Source organism: Anguilla rostrata, chromosome 17 (genome assembly GCF_018555375.3).
Source record: "Anguilla rostrata isolate EN2019 chromosome 17, ASM1855537v3, whole genome shotgun sequence".
Classification (NCBI taxonomy): domain Eukaryota; kingdom Metazoa; phylum Chordata; class Actinopteri; order Anguilliformes; family Anguillidae; genus Anguilla; species Anguilla rostrata.
Genome location: NC_057949.1, coordinates 17,107,421 through 17,125,435, shown reverse-complemented (window position 1 = coordinate 17,125,435; position 18,015 = coordinate 17,107,421). Strand labels below are relative to the sequence as shown.

The window sequence follows — 18,015 nt, the reverse complement described above, 5'->3', positions numbered from 1 at the left end:
ACAGGCTGTGCAGGTGGGTAAGGGTCTGCCAGCGTGCTGTGTGCCCCCACCCTTGCCCACCCCACCCCCACTCCTAGTCAGACCTGAGACTGACAGGGATGCGCGCGTAATGAACGCCACCAAGTGAGTCACAGCGGCTGCCAGCGTTTGGGCCCGTCTGAGAATTTTGTCTAGCTGAAGCTGTCGTGTCACTTGCCATGCAGAGCAGGGATATTTCTGCTTCTCGAAAGGAATACATGTACATTTACCTGTGTAGCAGCTGACACAACTGCGAGCGCATTGTGGACAGTCCGTCAGAGACCCTGAACATAATATGGCCCCATTTGATGTTCCATTCTGTAGTCTTTTGAGAGACATTTACCAAAATATTACCTTTAATAGAAACCACTTTAATACCAGCATGCACGCATGATGGATAGAGAGTCAGGTATAGGCAGCAGGCGAATGCACCACTCGTACAACCTGTTGTATCGATATTGGGTCTTTATTAAGTGATAAGTTTAACCACTGTCGTGTGTTTGGATAGATCAGGCCTTATAAGTGAGAAGAATGGAGACTTTAAAACCGAGTCCCTAATAGGATCCATTTTAACAAAAAAACACCGTAGCCATATATACAAGAAGTGGGGTGGTGAGCATGTGCAACAGAGGTGCGTGGGGCGGGGGCAGGGGCGGGGGGGGGGGCGTTAGTACATGTAGCCTTTGGAGTAGGGCTGGGCGCCGGCCTGCTCGGGGAGGTAGGGGCCCCCCTCGTCCAGGTGGGACAGGGGCACGGTGTCCTCCTCGTTGATGTAGCGCTCGAACTCGGCCTTCAGGCTCGGCCGCTGATTGTCGGGGAAGGCCAGGGAGAGGAGGGCCTCCGGCTCGCAGACGAACTTGTACACGTAGCGCTCCCCCGCCACCTGCGCACACGCACGCACATGCCAAACACACCGAGCGCAGACGGTTACAATGGAGCCTCAAACGCGGCACGCACTCCGTAAGCCCTTTGGAAACCGGCTTAACAAAGGAGCCATACACACTGGTTTCCAAAGTGCTCTCTCTTGTGTGGAGTGCCATGCTTCTGCCAAGCTGGTGACATTTCTCAGGAGTTATAGTACACAGCCGATCGGTCCTGCGTTCTTCGGCTTTATGGATGGGCAGTGTTGCTTTTGAATTGTAAATATTCATTTGAAAGATTGCGCAAGGACCGACCTGCATTACAATGAGGGGGAGTGGCCCTCAAAAGCTTTGATGTGCCTGTGGATACTTTAAGTTCAGTACCATCCACAGTTGAACCGTTTGACTTTCAAACTGAGGCGTTTTCCAAGTGTTGATGAAATAACAGACAGTGGCTTTACTATGCATCACAAGCATTTGAACTTTGGGTGTGTGTGTGTGTGGGCTTGGGGTTTCACAGTCAGGTGAATGGGGGGGTGCTCCCTACATGTGGTGGGGTCAAGGTTGAACCCTGAGGTGTGTAGTGGATATGTAACTAGGCAGGCTCAGGGGTTAGCAGGTCTGGGTTTGACAGGCAGGGGGAAGGGAGGGTATATCGATTGATTTAGGTTTGACGGACAGAGGGTGGACTTGGGGGGGTGTTTGACAGACAGGTGGGGAAGGTCACTCTACCTTCTGCATGATGCCCTTCTCGTAGTAGTAGCGCAGGGAGCGGCTCAGCTTGTCGTAGTTCATGGCCGGCCGGTTCTTCTGCATCCCCCACAGCCTGGCCACCTGACAGGGACAGGAAGAGCAGACATGGTGGGCGGAGCCTATCTGACAGGCCTATCAAACCGAGCCAGGGGGTCTCATCCCTTCAGACAGGGAAACAGATGGTACCTCTCTCCACCAGAAAAGGCTTCTCGTAGCATTTGATAAGCTAATGTGCCCTTTATGCACATATATGGTATTTACCAAATGGAAAGTGGTATTGAGCACAATGAAATTGAATACTGAACTTAATTAAAATTCTTTGCAAAACTTTTTTTTTTTTGCACTAATCCAGCGGACTGAGGATGACGTTGATGACCCACCTACATGTGCATTAGAGTTCACTGAGACACCTGAAATGTACGCACTGCACCTTAGTAGCATAAAGAAAATTCTCCCAGGTGAATCAGAACACGTCTCCTCTCTGTTCTGGCCCCACGATGGTGGAATGACCTCCCTGTGGAGGTCAGAACAGCTGAGACTGTGACCCATTTCAAACGACGACTGAAGACCCACCTCTTCAGGCTGCACCTCTCCCCATCCCTTCCCCCCCTGTAAATGACTAAACTTAGGGTTGTAACTAGGCAGCTGTTTAATAGGTGACTTAGTTGATGCGCCAGTCTTAACGACTACTTGTATCTTTATTTATTTTTATTTTTCCATAGATTGCGTTGTTGCCGTTCTCGTTGTTAGTGTTAATCAGTTTAACCACCAGGGTCCAGGTTGAACTATGCGGTTGTTCCCTGTACTTGGACCGGTACTTCTCTCTAGGGGTTTCGTCATACTTGTTCCTGGTTATGGTTATACACTTTGTTGTACGTCGCTCTGGATAAGAGCGTCTGCCAAATGCCTGTAATGTAATCATGTGATACCGTTTTTACCCTGAGAAAACAATTTGGAAACGCTTGGTGTTTTGTTTGAAACACAAAATGGCACATAGTTTGCGGTTAAAAAAAAATAATGTGCGGCAGGTTGTCATTCCTGCTGTATGACACGCCGGCCCCACCCTCTGGTGTTCCAGACTCTTAACCTCCACCTGAACTCGGGGAGACCTCAAAGCCAGTGTCATGAACTCTGCAGTTATGAAGTTATGGAGCTAATCTGTGGAGGAATGCCCTCAGACAAAGCGGAGAGGTTCATTCCAGTTCCCCTCAGCCCTGACACAAAGGCCAGAGGGCAAACGGCTCTATTGGGGCCGGGGGGGGGGGATGGTTTACAGTGTGGGCGCAGACTCCACCGTCCTGCCAAGTACAGTGTTTGAACCAAACTTGCTAGCAGTAATTTGGCTGGTGGAGTTCAACTGTCATTTGCTTTGATTAGATTTTTAATCATTCTAAATACACATACTTGCACGCATTTGTACGATTAACTCATAGCTGGTATGAAAGTGCATACACTGAGGCATGACCCAAGGTAAAAATACAAACAAGCCAAGGACTTTTTTTGCATTGCGGTTCTCATAACAAGGGGCAGTTATTCAGTATATATTTTGGTACCAGTCAGGGCTATATTTTACATACAATATGTTCTATATGTTCTGTAACATAGTGAGAGGCCACCACTCTCTCCCTGCACTGTATAGGTGGTAGTGAATAATACAGGCTGTAATGGATGACCAGACCAGTGTATTTCGGTGGAGTTTCAGGGGCAGTAAAGGGTGCCAGGAGCTGATGGCCCTGCTCACAGCTGTTCCAGGCCAGGCAGGTCCTGCTCTTGAATGTGCCCCTGTTATTACAGGCTATGGATTGGGAAGGGGGTGTATTTAAATAGTTAGGGGGGGGAGAGTGTTAAATATAATCAGCTAGTGCACAAAGTTTGGTGGTGTCCGACAAGCACTGAATACAGATGCATTTTTATTGTGAAGATTTAATGGGGTATAGAAAATCCCCACAGTGGAGATTCCGTAGTACAGCTGGCACCTAATGTGACACAGAGGGACCGTCCCCTGTTTGCTAAACTGTAGCTATAGTTTGCACACAGGACTGAACGACCAGCGATATACAAAAGCCTGTTCATTAAATGTCAGAGGACGTGTCCGACTTTAGACCCCACCTCCTCTGGCTCGATGAGCTTGAACTCCATGCCACGGCCGGTCCAGGCGATGAAGTGGGCGTTGGCGGGGTCGTCCAGCAGGGCCACCAGGAACTGCCAGAGCTGCAGGGACCCGCGCCGCTGGTAGGGGGCGCCCTCGCGAAACACTGTGCCAGCTTCCGGCTTCACCTCACCTGTGGGAGAGAAGACTGTGTAAGTAACAAGACATTGTTTACCACCATACATCCCTGTGCATGCTGGACTGTGTGATACAGATCTACTGTGGAGGGCACTGTCTGAAAGGATTTTTACTTAAGGGAGGATGCAATGCACCATGGAGGTTGTGTCAATACTGTGGCTATGAAAATGACTCACTAAACACAAGCAGTCGATGCTAGAATCTGACTCGATGAGCACATAGTTGGTCTAGTGGAACACATAAACTTAGCAATAAGCCTTACTTCAAAATATAGTGGTAAATATACACATTTTAGCCACTTATATACATATGACAAAAAAACACAAAAATATAACATATATATATATATCTGTATCATTTTCAAATAAGTTCACATTTACAATATATTGCAGTATATTTTATTTCTATAAGGAGCACTTATTTTGAATCATTAAATTCAGTAAAAGCAAATGGGAAAAATCATTTAGTTTTGCTTTGATTCAGTATTGATCAAACAAAAGCAGTCAGAGAATTTATTATGTGTCTTGTTGGCTGTTAACTTGAACTTGTGCATTCTGGGTTGAAGTAGAATCTGACAAGATTATCCGCAGCACCTCTGGGTACATAAATCATAGGGCATTATGGGAGATTGACACCGCAGTCTCCGAGATGTCACAAGAGCTTCAATCATTCTTAGTGCCGAGGAAACCAAAGCCACTTAGGTTCAAGTGCCTGTCGCGTAAAAGGCTATGAGTTATTCTTTTCTGACAGAATATGATACTCTCTGTACCGTGAGACTCGGGCAAGGTACGGATAGTGATACTGGTAATGAGAAGGTAGTTCATGCTGATTTTATCTTTGAAACGCATGAGCAGACAGATTCAGTTTCCCATACTGGGGGACTTGTGTGCAAGCTTTCGAGTTCAGGGCTTGATCTTGCCCATTATTTTGTTAAGAAATGTATCAAACTGAATTGAAAGATCTGTGAAAATGCTTTTGAATTGAAATGAAACCCAGTTAAGGTGTTTGGTTGGTCATACTAAGCTGCACACAGTGAGTAGATGACCCTTTACAGGGGTGTTTGATAAATTCTTGGTATATTCAACCACTTTAGAGCCATTCCATGTGCATTAGGGGAATAAATCCTGAACGGTAATGTATTGACCTTCAGAAGGTTCCATCAATCACCAGGCTGACTGATCGATGGTACCCAGCAATATCACCGCACTTGATTGGATGACAAGAACTAGGACCATTACCAGACCATTTGTCTTGTCACACCATTGGGCCCAAACCTATCAAATCACACATTAAATGATGCTGCCATATCCCTTTTAGAGTGGAATACATTCTGGAGAAATAATGTTGTATGAAAGGCTGACTTTGGCAAAATGTTGAGTAAGTGGAATATTTCTCAGGGGTTAGACATGGTTTTCAAGTTCACCTTCAAATTTCTCTGGAACAACACGGGAGTCATTCTCAAAAGGATATCCTGAAAAACAGAACGTGATTTGGTGAAAAAAAAAACAGTGCTGGATGCATTAAAATCAGTTCCACCTTTCAACAAAGAAAGCCTAATAGTAGAATGGCTCTCCACAAGGAAGTGTGTTGCAAACCTGTGGTTTGTATTACAGATGTAGTGACTGAATGACTTGTTAATAGATAAAGTGGATGTGACCATTGTTCTTTGAGGTTTCTAACGCTGAAGTTTATTTAGAGAAAGGGAAGTGGTGTTCTGGTGCTCCTCAACTTTGACACGTAGCCCCCGAGAGCTGTAGGCTTTGGGCCTGCATGAAAAGGCTGCTCTCTGAGCTTGTTATTTCCACCGTCTGAGCAGAGCTGCCCTTTCTGGGAGCCAGGAGAGCCCGGCGCCCAAAGAAGGGGGCCTGAGGGACTGTGTCCTCCCGTCCTTCCAGGAAAAACATTCCCCCTTCCCCAGCAGTACCGCTCAGCCCGGAACGCTGACAGCCTGGGGAGACGTAGTCTCTGCCAATGGAAACACGGACACTCCGGGCTGGTCATTGGCCGATTGGCCCGCGAGGCTGGAGCCGTTCCAGGCATGCTGGCCACAATTTGACACGGTTCTCGGCCTGCCTCCATTGACCCATCCACCGGGAGCTACCAGTGTTGCCAAAGGAGGGGGGGGGGGGTTACTTATCAAAGGTGGTCAATCTCTCCAGCACGACTGCTCTGTTTGAGTGTGCTCTACCCAGATGGACAGAGATCAAGGCATTAAGACCATTCCGTATTCTCCCTTTGAAACACCACCTATAAAACCTGGCCCTTTCGCCATTTAAGATCTGCAACTCCTACAGTGTAATGTGTCAGCTGAGACTTATTTTTATAACTGAATACTGACACTGGATGTCAACCATGCATAACATAGATTTCCATCTGTACTTATGATGTAAACAGTAGGCTTTTTAACTAGATATCTCATTGGATGTCATTGGCCTTTCTGCAAAAAGGTTTTAGATATTCTCTAGATATTAATATGCTGCAGAAACCAGGAAGCCTGGAGCTCACCTTCGTTGTTGCGCCGGGGGTTGGGGTAGCCTTCGTTGTGGAGGTACATGGAAGGGCAGCCAGGCACATCTGCCAAAAGCAACACAATAACAGGATTTGGCCCTTAGTTCCAGCTGATACAGACCACAGCACACTGAAGGGGGTGGATTGCACAGCAACATTAATAACACTGCACAAGCCCTCACTTACTACACCATTAACATGAATGTACGGTATGTTCAGTTACCATTCAAAGTTTACATTTCTTGATTTATATAGCCCGTTGTTGGCATTAGTATATATTTTGACGGTTACTTCACTAATATAGCACTGTATGAGTTTAATGTCTGCAATGTTGTTTTTTTTTGTATGTCTAGGCTGTTCTTGTTCTTTTTTGGTACAGCCTAAATTTTACATATGGCACACACAAACGCACACACAATGCAACAGTGCGCGATACGATCAGCAGAAAGCCCGGCACAGTGTGAGAGAAGTAAACAGCGCAGTTTCAGAGGGGGTAAAGGTTCAGTTATGTTGTCCCTTTCTCATAGTGACTCATGCGTGGAGAATGCAGCGATCTGGCTGCGATTAGCCGCAATTGAGGAAATCTGACACCAGCCGGCCCGTCTGTTACTCTGTTGCGCCAGAGAAGAAACGTGCGCAATTACCGAAGATGATAACACTGCCGCGTTTGCCCATCGTCGCCCCGGAGAAAAGAGGATCGTTCCCTGGCCAAACTTTTGATGGATTCTGGCTTGTCGCTGCGCACGTGAATTTTGCTAAATAGCTCTGGAAAAACATGTCCGTTATCAGAGCCTGACTGTCAGGCGGCTGAAGAAGGGAGGCCACACCTCCACTCTCTCTGCCCCCGTCCCTCCGGACGGCGGAGAGGCAGAAAAATCGAGGAGGCAATAACTCAGGCGGGACCCATCGCTCCAAATCAAACAGGCCTGCCAGCCGGCTGATAAGGCAGACACACAAGCGGGCCGCGCCTCTGATAACAGGGTTTATCCGGAAATCAAACATCCTTCTCCCTCCGTCGTTTCTCTCCCTCGCCCGCCCCTTCCCGTAAAAGCACACGACGGGGGGAAACCAGGGAGGAATCAAACCGCCGTAGGACAGCGACCGCGCGGCTCTCTTTCCTCCGGCTTTGAGGAAAAACAGCGGTTCTGTTTCAGCGACCGAGGGGCCACGCTGTGTGACTGAGGGGCCTCTCTGTGTGACTGAGGGGCCTGGCTGTGTGACTGAGGCTTCTGTGTGATGAGGGCTGGCTGTGTGACTGAGGGGCCACGCTGTGTGACTGAGGGCTGGCTGTGGACTGAGGGCCTGGCTGTGGACTGAGGGGCCTGCTGGTGACTGAGGCCTGGCTGTGTGACTGAGGGCCTCTGTGGACTGAGGGCCTGCTGTGTACTGAGGGCCTGGCTGTGGACTGAGGCCTGCGGACGAGGCCGGCTGTGGACGAGGGGCCGCTGTGATGACATGAGGGCCTCTCTGTTCGAGGGCCTGCCTGTGTGACTAGGGCCTCCCTGCCTGCTTTGCACGAGGGCCGCTGTGTGACTGAGGGCCGCTGTGTGACTGAGGGCCTCTGACTGAGGCTGGCTGTGTGACTGAGGGGCCTCGCTGTGTGACTGAGGGGCCTGTCTGTGTGACTGAGGGGCCTGGCTGTGTGACTGAGGGGCCTCGCTGTGTGACTGAGGGGCCTGGCTGTGTGACTGAGGGGCCTGGCTGTGTGACTGAGGGGCCTGGCTGTGTGACTGAGGGGCCTGGCTGTGTGACTGAGGGGCCTGGCTGTGTGACTGAGGGGCCTCTCTGTGTGACTGAGGGGCCTCTCTGTGTGACTGAGGGGCCTCTCTGTGTGACTGAGGGGCCTGGCTGTGTGATTGAGGGGCCTGACTGTGTGACTGAGGGGCCTGGCTGTGTGACTAAGGGGCCTGGCTGTGTGACTGAGGGGCCTCTCTGTGTGACTGAGGGGCCTGGCTGTGTGACTGAGGGGCCTCTCTGAGGGGCCTGACTGTGTGACTGAGGGGCCTGGCTGTGTGACTGAGGGGCCTGGCTGTGTGACTGAGGGGCCTCTCTGTGTGACTGAGGGGCCTGGCTGTGCGACTGAGGGGCCTCTCTGAGGGGCCTGGCTGTGTGACTGAGGGGCCTCTCTGAGGGCCTGGCTGTGTGACTGAGGGGCCTCTCTGAGGGCCTGGCTGTGTGACTGAGGGGCCTCTCTGAGGGGCCTGGCTGTGTGACTGAGGGCCTGGCTGTGTGACTGAGGGGCCTGGCTGTGTGACTGAGGGGCCTGGCTGTGTGACTGAGGGGCCTGGCTGTGTGACTGAGGGGCCTGGCTGTGTGACTGAGGGGCCTGGCTGTGTGACTGAGGGGCCTGGCTGTGTGACTGAGGGGCCTCTCTGAGGGCCAGGCTGTGCGATGCCCGCGGTACAAGTGAGATGGAGACCGTTGCTCATCCGGTGCGGTGTAAGCAGGGGATGGGGAATATCTGCAACCCTTGGCTGTTGCTCCAGGCTATGCCAAGGGGAACTGTTTCAGCTACAGGGTAGCACTGGGAGTTTTGGTGCTCTGGTGCTCTGCCCTTTCCCTGTTGCTGTAATCGCTCTCCAGCCGAACACTCCCACCCCCCCAACCCCACACCCCCCCCACTACCCTAACCACCCCCCCCCCCCCTCCCCACCCCGCCTGCCAGCGTTGCCGTGCAGCGGTAAGACTGCAGCTCGGGTTACCGTGGTCACGCTCGTTTTTCCATTATGATTTCATCGGTTAGCAGGAGAGGAAGCTGCCGCTGCAACCCGACACCCGGGGGAGCTGAGCGCTCCAGCCGCTTCCAGCGCCTTCCATTTTCTCAATGAAACCCCCGCTCGTCTTTTCAGAGCGCGGGCGGACGCGCAGGCAAGCGGCCGGGGACGCCAAGTCAAAAAGGCACGATTGAGATGTCGGAGGCGGGTTGGGAGTTTGAAAGAGAGAGAGAGAGAGATAGGGGGAGAGGGAGGGGAGGGCCAGAAAGAGAGAGGAGGGTGGAGGCACAAAAAGGTCACAGATTTGAAGCCTCGCTGGGGCTCTGCTCCCTGAAAAGGCGCTGCCTTGAACACCGAACGCAGGCCAAGTTTGAGCTTCACAAACTCCAGCTCAACCAGCGCCTCAGAGGAAATGCCGCAGCCCTTTCGTTTTCGGCTCCTCCGCCTCATCAGGCCCGGAGGGCTTCAGCAGATTAAATAATCAGTCTAATCATCCATTGTCGCTTAATGTTATTTGTGCTGCGTACTGTGGAAAGAGTGCTTTGAAATGAGGTGTCCTTTAAAGTAATCTGTGATGAACGGATGTGTGATGTAGTGACTTGGGGTAGTAGTTGTTCCAGGCAGGCCTGTGCTGATCCGTGCCGGGTCTTACCGGGCTCGTAGGTGTAGTCAGTGGGCTCCTGCTTGACCATCATGTGGGCTGGGGGGTACCGGTGAGGAGGGACCCCAGACATGTGGCCTGCCCGGTTGTACAGGGGGTCCACGTACTCCTGCTTGAAGTTATGCTGCAGGTAGGGCAGGCAGGGGTCTGAATGCTGCCGCTGGTAACCTGCTCCCCCTCCTCTTCCCCCTCCCCCTCCTCCTCCTCCTCCTCCTCCTCCCCCCGGGGGGGCCGGGTGGGGGTGCTGCACCGCCTGGCCCTGAGGGGGGTACGAGTGGCACATCTCCGTCGAGGGCTGGGGGTACCTGGAGCTGGGGAGGGGCAGAGAAAGCGGAGCATATGGAAACTGTAAATCCCCATCCTGTTACTGCTCCATAAGCCTGACCGCAGATTTTAACCACAGATTCTCTATAGCAACCAGATGTTTAGCTCTTGCATTCCATCTGTCCACACAACTTCCTTACTGCGGGAGGCTCAGGCAGGTAACATGAGTTTCCGCAGCTATAAGCTCCTAAGAACCGGCAATTCATTCTTGTCCCCTATGAGTCTCTGGTTTCATTCACATTTCAAGGGACATTCAATAAAAAACAAGTAATATTTTTGAAAACATTTTTGAAATCTTATGTAAAAAAAATCTTTTTGACACTTTTCAACTTTTTCTGCCAGGTCTCAGGAGGATACTACCGGTTCCTTAATTCTCACAGAGGTGAAATAGAGAGCACCCATTGCTACCAATATTATTCCTCGGCACACCCATTCATTAATAGTCATACGATGTATAAAATTGGAATGTTGCAGCTGACAGTCTAGTTTGTGAATAGAATCTGTTTCACCTCTATGCAATGTGGTGGGAAACTATTCCCGCCCACGCAGTGTGACCGAAATGTCACTTATGCAGCAGAAAGGCTTCTGTGGGCACTGAGATGGAAAATCCCACAGACTGGATAGTGTGGTGAAAGAGCAAATATTCACTTCACAGTGAGAAAATGGAAATGGAACTACTGGCCAGTCTTTTGAAATCCATGGTAGGGAACTGGCAATGTTTTTGCTTCAGATTGCAATAGGAAAGGCTAATCAGTTTTTTCAGATAATGGCAGGAGCACATTGTGGTGCAGTTTACAGGATCTGGAGCACAGTGCTGTTGTCTATGTGTGTACCTGTGTGTGTATGTTCCTGTGTGTGCATGTGTGCTTGTGCATACGTGCGTGTGTGTGTGTGTGTGTGCGTGTGTGTGTGTGTGTGAGTGAGTGTGCATGTGTACCTGTGTGTAAGCGTGTATGTGTGCGTGTGCATGTGTGTACGCATGTGTGCCTGTGTGTGTGTGTGTGTGTGTGTGTGTGTACGCGTGTGTGCCTGTGTGTGTGCCTGTGTGTGTACGCGTGTGTGCCTGTGTGTGTGTGTGTGTGTGTGTGTGTGAGCGTGCGTGCATAGTGTGTGTACCTGTGGTCCATGGGGTATCCGTGGCTGGGTAGTGGCTGGGATGCAGGAGGGGGGTTCATGTAGCCTGAGTCAGGCGGGGTGATCAGGGGGGGTTTGGGGGGGTAGTGCTGCATGGGAGACATGGGGGTCCGGGGGCTGGAGGTCTTGGGTCCTGCTGCTCTCTTCTGCTCATAGGCACTGTAGGTGGGACAGGAGATCAGAGAACATTTTTCCAAAAATCCGCTTCTGGGACTCTTACCATATAACTGCTGCCCAATCTCCACTGGTAGATGACAATCAAACTCCAGAGTTTTGGGTTACAGTGTTCTTTCTGACATACTGTCAAAATCATATACAATGGATTTAAACACCTGAAATGACTATAACTATATCTTTGTCAGTTGCTGCTGACAGGAGACCCCGTTAAGTGGCTTCACAGCTGGAGGCTGATGTTTGATTTGATTGGCAGGCCGCGGTTGTCAGGTTCTCTCACCTGGCGTAAAGGCACTGCTCCCCATTCGGGTAGGTGAAGGTCTGCTTGTGGCTGCAGGACTGGCTGGGGTTGGAGCCAGGGCTCTGGGGCTCCTGCTTGATCTTCACCGGGGGGCTGTGGAACGCTACTGCCGGTGGGGGAGTGGGAGGGGGAGAGGGAGGCAGGAAGAATGTGTTTTAGGCTCCGGTATTTCAACAAATCCCCCCCCCCGCAAGTATCAACAGCATCTGGCTGCATATGAAGTACAGCTATACTGGACAGATCCAGGAAATACAGAATTGCAGTAAAACGCTAAACTGACAGGTATAAAATGGTGAGGGAGCCCCTCCATTCACAGAGCATGTTGGTAACAACTAATAGAACAACTTCATTGGTGATTTGTGGATATCTCATGGTGCATTATCCCCACAAGGATCCTAGAAGAATACCTAGAAAGTATCCACCAATCCCAGTTAACATTGTTCTGTTGGTTGTCACAGACCATACTCTGTAAGATACTCCTCTGTATTTTCTCCCAGTAGAGTCAAGACTGTCTTATCACTATTTTATTGTCTTTATTACATCTTTATTTACTACTTGATTTACTTTATGTACTTATCCCTTGATAGACCCAGTTTGACACATTTTGTCATTTTGTTTAGCTGTAAAAGGCCCAAAAGCTTAGAAACAATGAGCAACACATTTTTTGCTGCAGTTTTTTAAAAATTAATTTATTTTTTTATTTTAATGGAGGCTTCCACAGAAAGCTGGGCAGAGGATGTTTTCATGTGTCTGCTGGTGTAAACATGAGCAGCTGCTCTTTTACAGCTGTGCAGACCTGTGTTTACGCGTCGGCTCGAGTGGGAGGCGGGGCCTGAACGGGAAGGGAGGGGAGGGGGGTAGTCGAAATATGACCCCGGATAATTACGCCCTTAATTCGCCCCAAAAAGAAGACCAGCTGAGGGGAAAGGCCAGGGGCGAGGCCTCAGGCTTGTTTTTCATTGGTCATTCGTTTTTTGTTGGTCCCTTTTGCTCCCGTCAAAGGCGTGGTGCGGCCAAGAGGAAGTGCTGTCTTTGGAGTCGGATTAGAGGAACCGAAAAAATTTTAACAAGATTTTGCACGAGGGATGAAGGTTTCAGTATCATCCCCTCCCTCTTCACGTGACGAACGCCTGCGGAGGGATTTGAAATCAAATACCTGTGTGTGCGTGCGTGCGTGTGTGTGTTTGGTAATATCACTAGGAAATGGCAGTGTACAGTTTTGCTGCATGAATTACTATTTTCTCTGTTCATGCGGCTAAACAGTCAGTCGAACGGGGCTCTGCAACAGAGAGGCAGAGTCCTCATTGTCTTTGAAGTCCTTGCGAGGACTATCAGGTAGCCGCTGTTATAGATCGCGATTCCGCAGCCCAGCCCGAGTTCTGAGGACACGCAAGATCGAGTCTTCTCATAACAAAGATCGGAATACACTGGATAGCTTTACCGGGAGAGGAGGGCGCGGAGCCAGACACAGGATCGCACAGACGGATAAAGAGCCAAGGACAAAGGGGGAAAATGAGAAATGTGTGAATGAGCGTGCGGTCCTCGGCCTTGTCCTCTTCGGCCCCGCTCACAAGCCCAGCTCCGAATGTTCACGGCCTGTACCGCTGGTCCGCGCTTGTCTTCAATTAGCGGTTTTCCTCTCGCTTAACGAGTCCTTGGCCAGCGGCCTAATGAATCAAGTAGAAGTATCAATGGCGGGCAGCATTAAAGCCCTTAATTAAATTACTCACAGCCTCGTGACTGAGAATGGAGGCGCGTTTAAATGGAATCTGAGTGCGAGAGGGCTGAGCAGGCTCAGAATAGATATGAAGGAAGGAAAGAATTCAAATCTGACTAAAGCCCTCCATGATAATGATCAAATAATTACAAGACGAACAATCCTGAACAAGGAATCCATGCACAGAGAGCCAAACTGGAAAATAATTTTACTGCATTATTTGCTTCCATTGTTTTCATGTGCCTGTCATGTAAACCGTAAAATATAGAACTGTAACTGTAAAGAGAAAAACCTCATCATGTTTGAATCTGTCTTACTCATTTTGGGCTAAATTTTCAGTGTGTTTTACAATAAGATCACTAGCTGTCTTCCAGACTCATCTTTCATGTGTGTTTTTTTTTTATTATTTAAATGAAGGGTTCATGAACCCTAGCACAGACCATAGCGGATCTTCACTGTTTGGATGTTCCAGGACAGATATTGTACACATTCAGTGCGCAATTTTACGTCACGGAACGTTCTGGTCAGCTAGGCAGCAGATTCGGCAGCAGGATTATTTTTTTTCTATTTTCCCCTCACAAGAACAGAATTTTTCTTAACTTTCTGGGTGGGAAAATGCATGTGTCTTGAAATGCTGGCTTTTGTTTTACGGTCATCAACAGAGCCAGCAGCAATTATTTAAATAAATTGAAAGCATTTAAATGAAAATGGTAAAAATTATTTTAATGCCTAGCTATTTTTGTTTATTGTTTTTGTCTACTATCTGTTTTTTAATATTGTTTTACACATACATATGAGCAACAGGAAGTGTTTTTTATAAACAGATGCTACCCTTTAATTTCATTTTAGTGGCTTCACAGTGTAAATTGACAAGTTTGACGGAGATCTTGTGGGGGGGGGGAGAATCCCAACGACAATGAGCTGAAAGGGGCCTTTTTTTGCTGTGTAAATAGAGGAGCTAAGTAGGTGGGGGGGCGGGTGAGAGGTGATGGTCACGGCTGAGCGGTTTAGGAAACGAAGGCCCCATTGTGGTTCTCTCTCCGCGCGCCTGACCGACACCTCGCCACAAACCACCCCCCCTCCCCCCCACCAGCGGCCCTCATTGTCCACGCTGAAACAAAGCACGCCCCTGGACCCACGTCAACACGGGCCTTTCACATTCAGAAGCTCTGATTCTCCCTCTGCCAGCCGCACTCAAACACAGACGCACAAAGCCCCCACCTACGTCAACACCCGCGCGGGGGATCGAGGGACAGAGGGGATCGAGGGACAGAGGGGGACTGAGGGACAGAGGGGATGACCCCCTGAAAAATCCCCGTTCCTTCAGGGGAAGTTCGTCTGGGCAGGGAAAGGAAGAAAGCTCACAATCTGATTACAGAAGAGATTCAGTAAAAGCCAAATTGTCTCTTGTTACTCATAAGCAAGATGAGGGAAAAACTAAAGGAGCGATACTCAAAATGAATTTCTTTAAAAAAAAATTTTAAAAACTTTGACAGAAGCACAAGATTTAAGTGACATTAAGCTTCTGATGAAAAACACTGAAGAGCTCAAGCCTCTCCTCTGTGGGAAGTGTGTGCATCGTTTGCAAAGATAGGGGTGCTGTGACATCACAGCTTCTCTTCATGCATCCTGATGATTGATGTGGATGAAGTGGTGAACGGGGGTAAATGAACAGCAGGCAGGATTGATCTGTAATCAGGTCTCCTGTTTGCCTGCTCGTTGAAGGCTGTTTGGGTGCAGTTTGACCTGCTGGAAGATTCCTCCTGTCCAATTACCATCTGGTCCTGATGTCACTTATCAGCTGTGTGTGTGTGTGTGTGTGTGCACATGGGTATGCGTGAGTGTGTACTCCCTTTGTGTGGTACAGCCCGGTGAGGAACACATTTCGCTAAGTTGAAGCATTTTGAGTCCAAATGAGATAAGCTACCAGTTTAGCTCTACACTGATAGGGGTGTAAACTTTTCCCATCAAGTACAAAACTGTATTACGTCATTTTTTTTATTTTTTTTTTAATCATTGGTGCAAAAACAAGCTTTCTGACCCCTAAGGCATAAGTCCCGTATCAGCTCCACAGAGGATGTGATGGAGGGGCCATTGATTTAATCCAGCCGAGGAGGGCTGTATTTCAGAGAATGGGTGCGATGAGAACGATATTGCAGATCTTTTAAAAAAATGAAATTATCAGTTTTACATAATTAAAAAAAAAAAAATTAATCTATATGTTCCCGCATCTAAAAGGTTGCTTGCCTTTGATTTCTCTGGAAATTTGTCTGGCAGTGTGTGTGCAAAAGGGTGTGTGTATAGTGCAATGTGGAAATAAGTACAGCAGGCAGGCGCAGTATAACTGAGAAATTGATATCCGGTGTACCTTTGACCTACTGATATCTGTACTGATACGTCAATGGAGATGAAATCCACGTCAACGGAACTGCTTTGGACGTATATGTTGAAACGGAGGATACTGGTTACTGGGATACTACCCAACACTCATCCCCAGGATGCAGATTCTGATTTGTTAGTTATTTTATTCTGAGTGAGGGAATATCTCCATTGATTCATGTGATGGACAGAAGGGATTCTCAAAAGATACCTTGTATAAACAGTACTGTCATTCCTGCTTGAAGTTGGTTATCTTCGTTTCTCAGTGTTGATTTAGAACTGCATTAAGGGTGCCAAACCCACTTTCTGCTCAAAACACAGCTAACATCTCTTAAAAGAGGGATCTGAGCTAGCCTTGTATAAAAGTGAGGAGATTTGGGACGTTGTTTTTTTTTTTTTTCGGTTGACGTAATAATCCCATAATTTTCCTATTACATCTGGGATGAGGAAACATGCAAGACAGATGAAATTTGGTTTTTAAAAAAGCCCCATTACAGGGAGGAATGATGCTAAAGGCAACCCAACACAAGGGTGGGAACTCCCTTACACTACATTAGAGTTACATGATTTATCCACCTTATCCGGCACTCATCATTTTTGACATGCCACTTATACTGAAGATCCATTAACAGCGGATAATCTGAGCAATGCAGATTAAGTCCTTGGCTCAAGGACAACGGCAGTTCCTTCCGGCGAATCGAACTGGAGGCTTTCAGGCGCAGTCTATCCACTGTGCCAGGCAGCTGCCGTCAACTCACAATCACAGCCAGGTTAGGATGTCCAACAGATTTCCCCTTTCCTTCTTCAAGACTGTTACGCCCAATGCATATGGAAGATCGACAAACGGGAATGCTCGTGCCTGTTCTCCTTTCCAGGCCCATAATAAACTGGCATTCCTTTGGACTGGTCAATCAACTATTTGTGTCTTCACTTTGGATGTTGCAGGCAAGCTAGGCACAGGCAACTTTGGACTAGATTCAGCAAAGTTTGATGCACTCAAGGCCCTAGATTCCTCCTTAGGCCTTACGCATTGGCTAGATCAGTCAGCATTAGGCCTTCACATTGGACTAGATTCAGTCAACACTTTGGCCTTCGCATTGGACTGATCAATCAACATTCCTTCACATTTGACTAGATTCAGTCAACATTAGGCCTTCACTTTGGACTAGATTCAGTCAACATTAGGCCTTCACATTGGACTAGATTCAGTGATCATTAGGCCTGCACTTTTGCCTTGATCCAACCAACACTGGTCCTTCACTTTGGATTTGATTCAATCAACATTCATCCTTACTAGTTGAGAAATAAAAGCCCCCTTCGCCCAAGCTTAATGGCATTCAATCGCAACCTGCAGCTGTAGTATGGGCCCATCTCTGTGACATATGCATGACAAGCAGAAGAGCCGCTGGTAATAAATTTTCCGCAATATTGACTCCCAGCACCGAATCTCTCTGGGGCCCCAATTTAGCTTTCTCCTCTCAATGTTTAATGCTTATATTGATCTCTCAGCTGCTGTAGAATTTATGTATTGAGCTACTGATACTGAACCTGTAAAACTGGCAGTGCAGACGAAAAGGAACGTTGTCTCCAGCGTAAGACAGTGTAGGTCTCCTGCAGTTCGATTAAAATGCGGAAATATTTCACCATTGTCTTTGTCCTAAATGAAGTCAGCAAGCCCACATGAAGTACTGGTATCTAATCGAAACCAGGACCTGAAACTGACTTTGTTTTTTTGTTTGTTTTTTTTTTAAAGAACCAATCAGTTGCTAGTGGATGAGGAAATGCAATTTTTACTTGCAACATGTTTCTTTCCAGAAAGCTAAATTAAGCCTGCATATCACAATATGTACACATTATTGCAAAAGGTCTGAGCGGTAAATGGTAACCGTTGTGTGCTTAAATATTAAGGTTGAGGGGAGGCTGTACGATGCAGTGCTTAGGGGCCTGACTTTTAACCTCTATACAAATCCCCCCCATGAGGCTGGGGTTCCATTTCCCGCTATGCCACTTCCTGTATTGTGGTCCCATCTCTGTCTGTAACCTTCTCCACTTTCCCCGTCTGTACAAAGTGTAAAATATGCAGGGAGGGAGGACTGCCTGCTCTAAAAAAGGTCATCTCTATGGGCCCTATATTAAAAGTCAAAGTGCAATTTTCAAATGCAAGCCGTATGTCAAGGCACTGACA

At 48.4% G+C, this 18,015-nt stretch overlaps 1 protein-coding gene across 3 annotated transcripts in view; it reads right to left on the bottom strand.

Annotated features, from left to right (window-relative positions):
- Positions 1–465: 465 nt before the first annotated feature.
- LOC135243536 (ETS translocation variant 4-like) overlaps positions 466–18,015 on the bottom strand; it is a 35,083-nt gene continuing 17,533 nt past the window's right edge. For 2 of the 3 annotated variants that reach the window (XM_064315448.1, XM_064315446.1), the window contains 8 exons: positions 11,714–11,840; positions 11,242–11,418; positions 9,793–10,112; positions 6,424–6,492; positions 5,342–5,389; positions 3,741–3,913; positions 1,611–1,712; positions 466–901 (listed from right to left, as the gene is read on the bottom strand). In XM_064315448.1, the coding sequence (XP_064171518.1) occupies positions 686–901; positions 1,611–1,712; positions 3,741–3,913; positions 5,342–5,389; positions 6,424–6,492; positions 9,793–10,112; positions 11,242–11,418; positions 11,714–11,840 (1,232 nt within the window). In that variant the 3' untranslated portion in view covers positions 466–685. The remainder of the gene's footprint in view (positions 902–1,610; positions 1,713–3,740; positions 3,914–5,341; positions 5,390–6,423; positions 6,493–9,792; positions 10,113–11,241; positions 11,419–11,713; positions 11,841–18,015) is intronic. The other variant, XM_064315447.1, reaches the window with a different exon arrangement.